Source organism: Sinocyclocheilus grahami, unplaced genomic scaffold (assembly GCF_001515645.1).
Source record: "Sinocyclocheilus grahami isolate Dianchi unplaced genomic scaffold, SAMN03320097.WGS_v1.1 scaffold18776.1, whole genome shotgun sequence".
NCBI lineage: Eukaryota > Metazoa > Chordata > Actinopteri > Cypriniformes > Cyprinidae > Sinocyclocheilus > Sinocyclocheilus grahami.
In genome coordinates, this window is record NW_015517278.1 from 658 (window position 1) to 1,441 (window position 784).

Here is a 784-nt window from a genome sequence, read left to right on the forward strand (position 1 = left end):
ATATATATATATATATATATATATATATATATATAAAATTTAGATGCAAATACATATTTTATATACAAAGTCTTCCATAATTGTCACCATTCTCCATGGTGACTGAACTGACGCACTATGGTAAAATACACCAAGACAATACAATGGCACACTGTGCAAAAACATGGTAGTACCATGGTATTTTTTTGTTAATGTGTCGCCTTTATGTAATCAAGTACACCACAATCATGGCAGCATACAATCTATCAATTATTCACTCTAACTCTTGGTCAAAACACCGCAGTACAGCACACGTGTCAGCTGTGTAATTTATCCTGCGTCACAGTCATTAAAACGGACATTTCTGGACAGCAGTATTCAATAATTAAAAAGGAGGCCAACGTCGTCAACAATAACTCACTTGCAGAGGAGCCCTTTTGAGAAAAGCGCCAGCATCTGCCACAACATGCTCCACTACGATCGCGACCATCTTGTCAGTGAGCACTGGGTCTAAGCGGCTGACACGCGAGTTCTCGCGAGATGTCCTCCCGTTAGTATCACTTCATGTGTTGACGTTCTGGTGGGTGAAGATGGCGGCCCGCTGGAGCAGTGAGAATGTGGTGGTGGAGTTTCGAGATGCGCAGGTACGCAGTCACTACACCTAGATGCGTGCATTAGATGCGTTACAAAAGTAGTTTTCACAAGCATTAGAGCAATAGCCATGCACAGCTGCCATGTCAATACTCAGCGACGTCTATTAAGCTTTGAACTGAATGACAGCTTTTGTTTATTAAGGTGTATTATC

At 41.5% G+C, this 784-nt stretch overlaps 1 protein-coding gene across 1 annotated transcript in view; it reads left to right on the plus strand.

The window, feature by feature from the left end:
* Positions 1–297: 297 nt before the first annotated feature.
* Positions 298–784, plus strand: part of LOC107579643 (WD repeat-containing protein 59-like) — a gene marked incomplete at its 3' end in the record, with an annotated part of 2,611 nt that continues 2,124 nt past the window's right edge. Inside the window, exon 1 of the mRNA XM_016265448.1 lies at positions 298–623. Within this exon, the coding sequence (XP_016120934.1) occupies positions 570–623 (54 nt within the window). The remainder of the gene's footprint in view (positions 624–784) is intronic.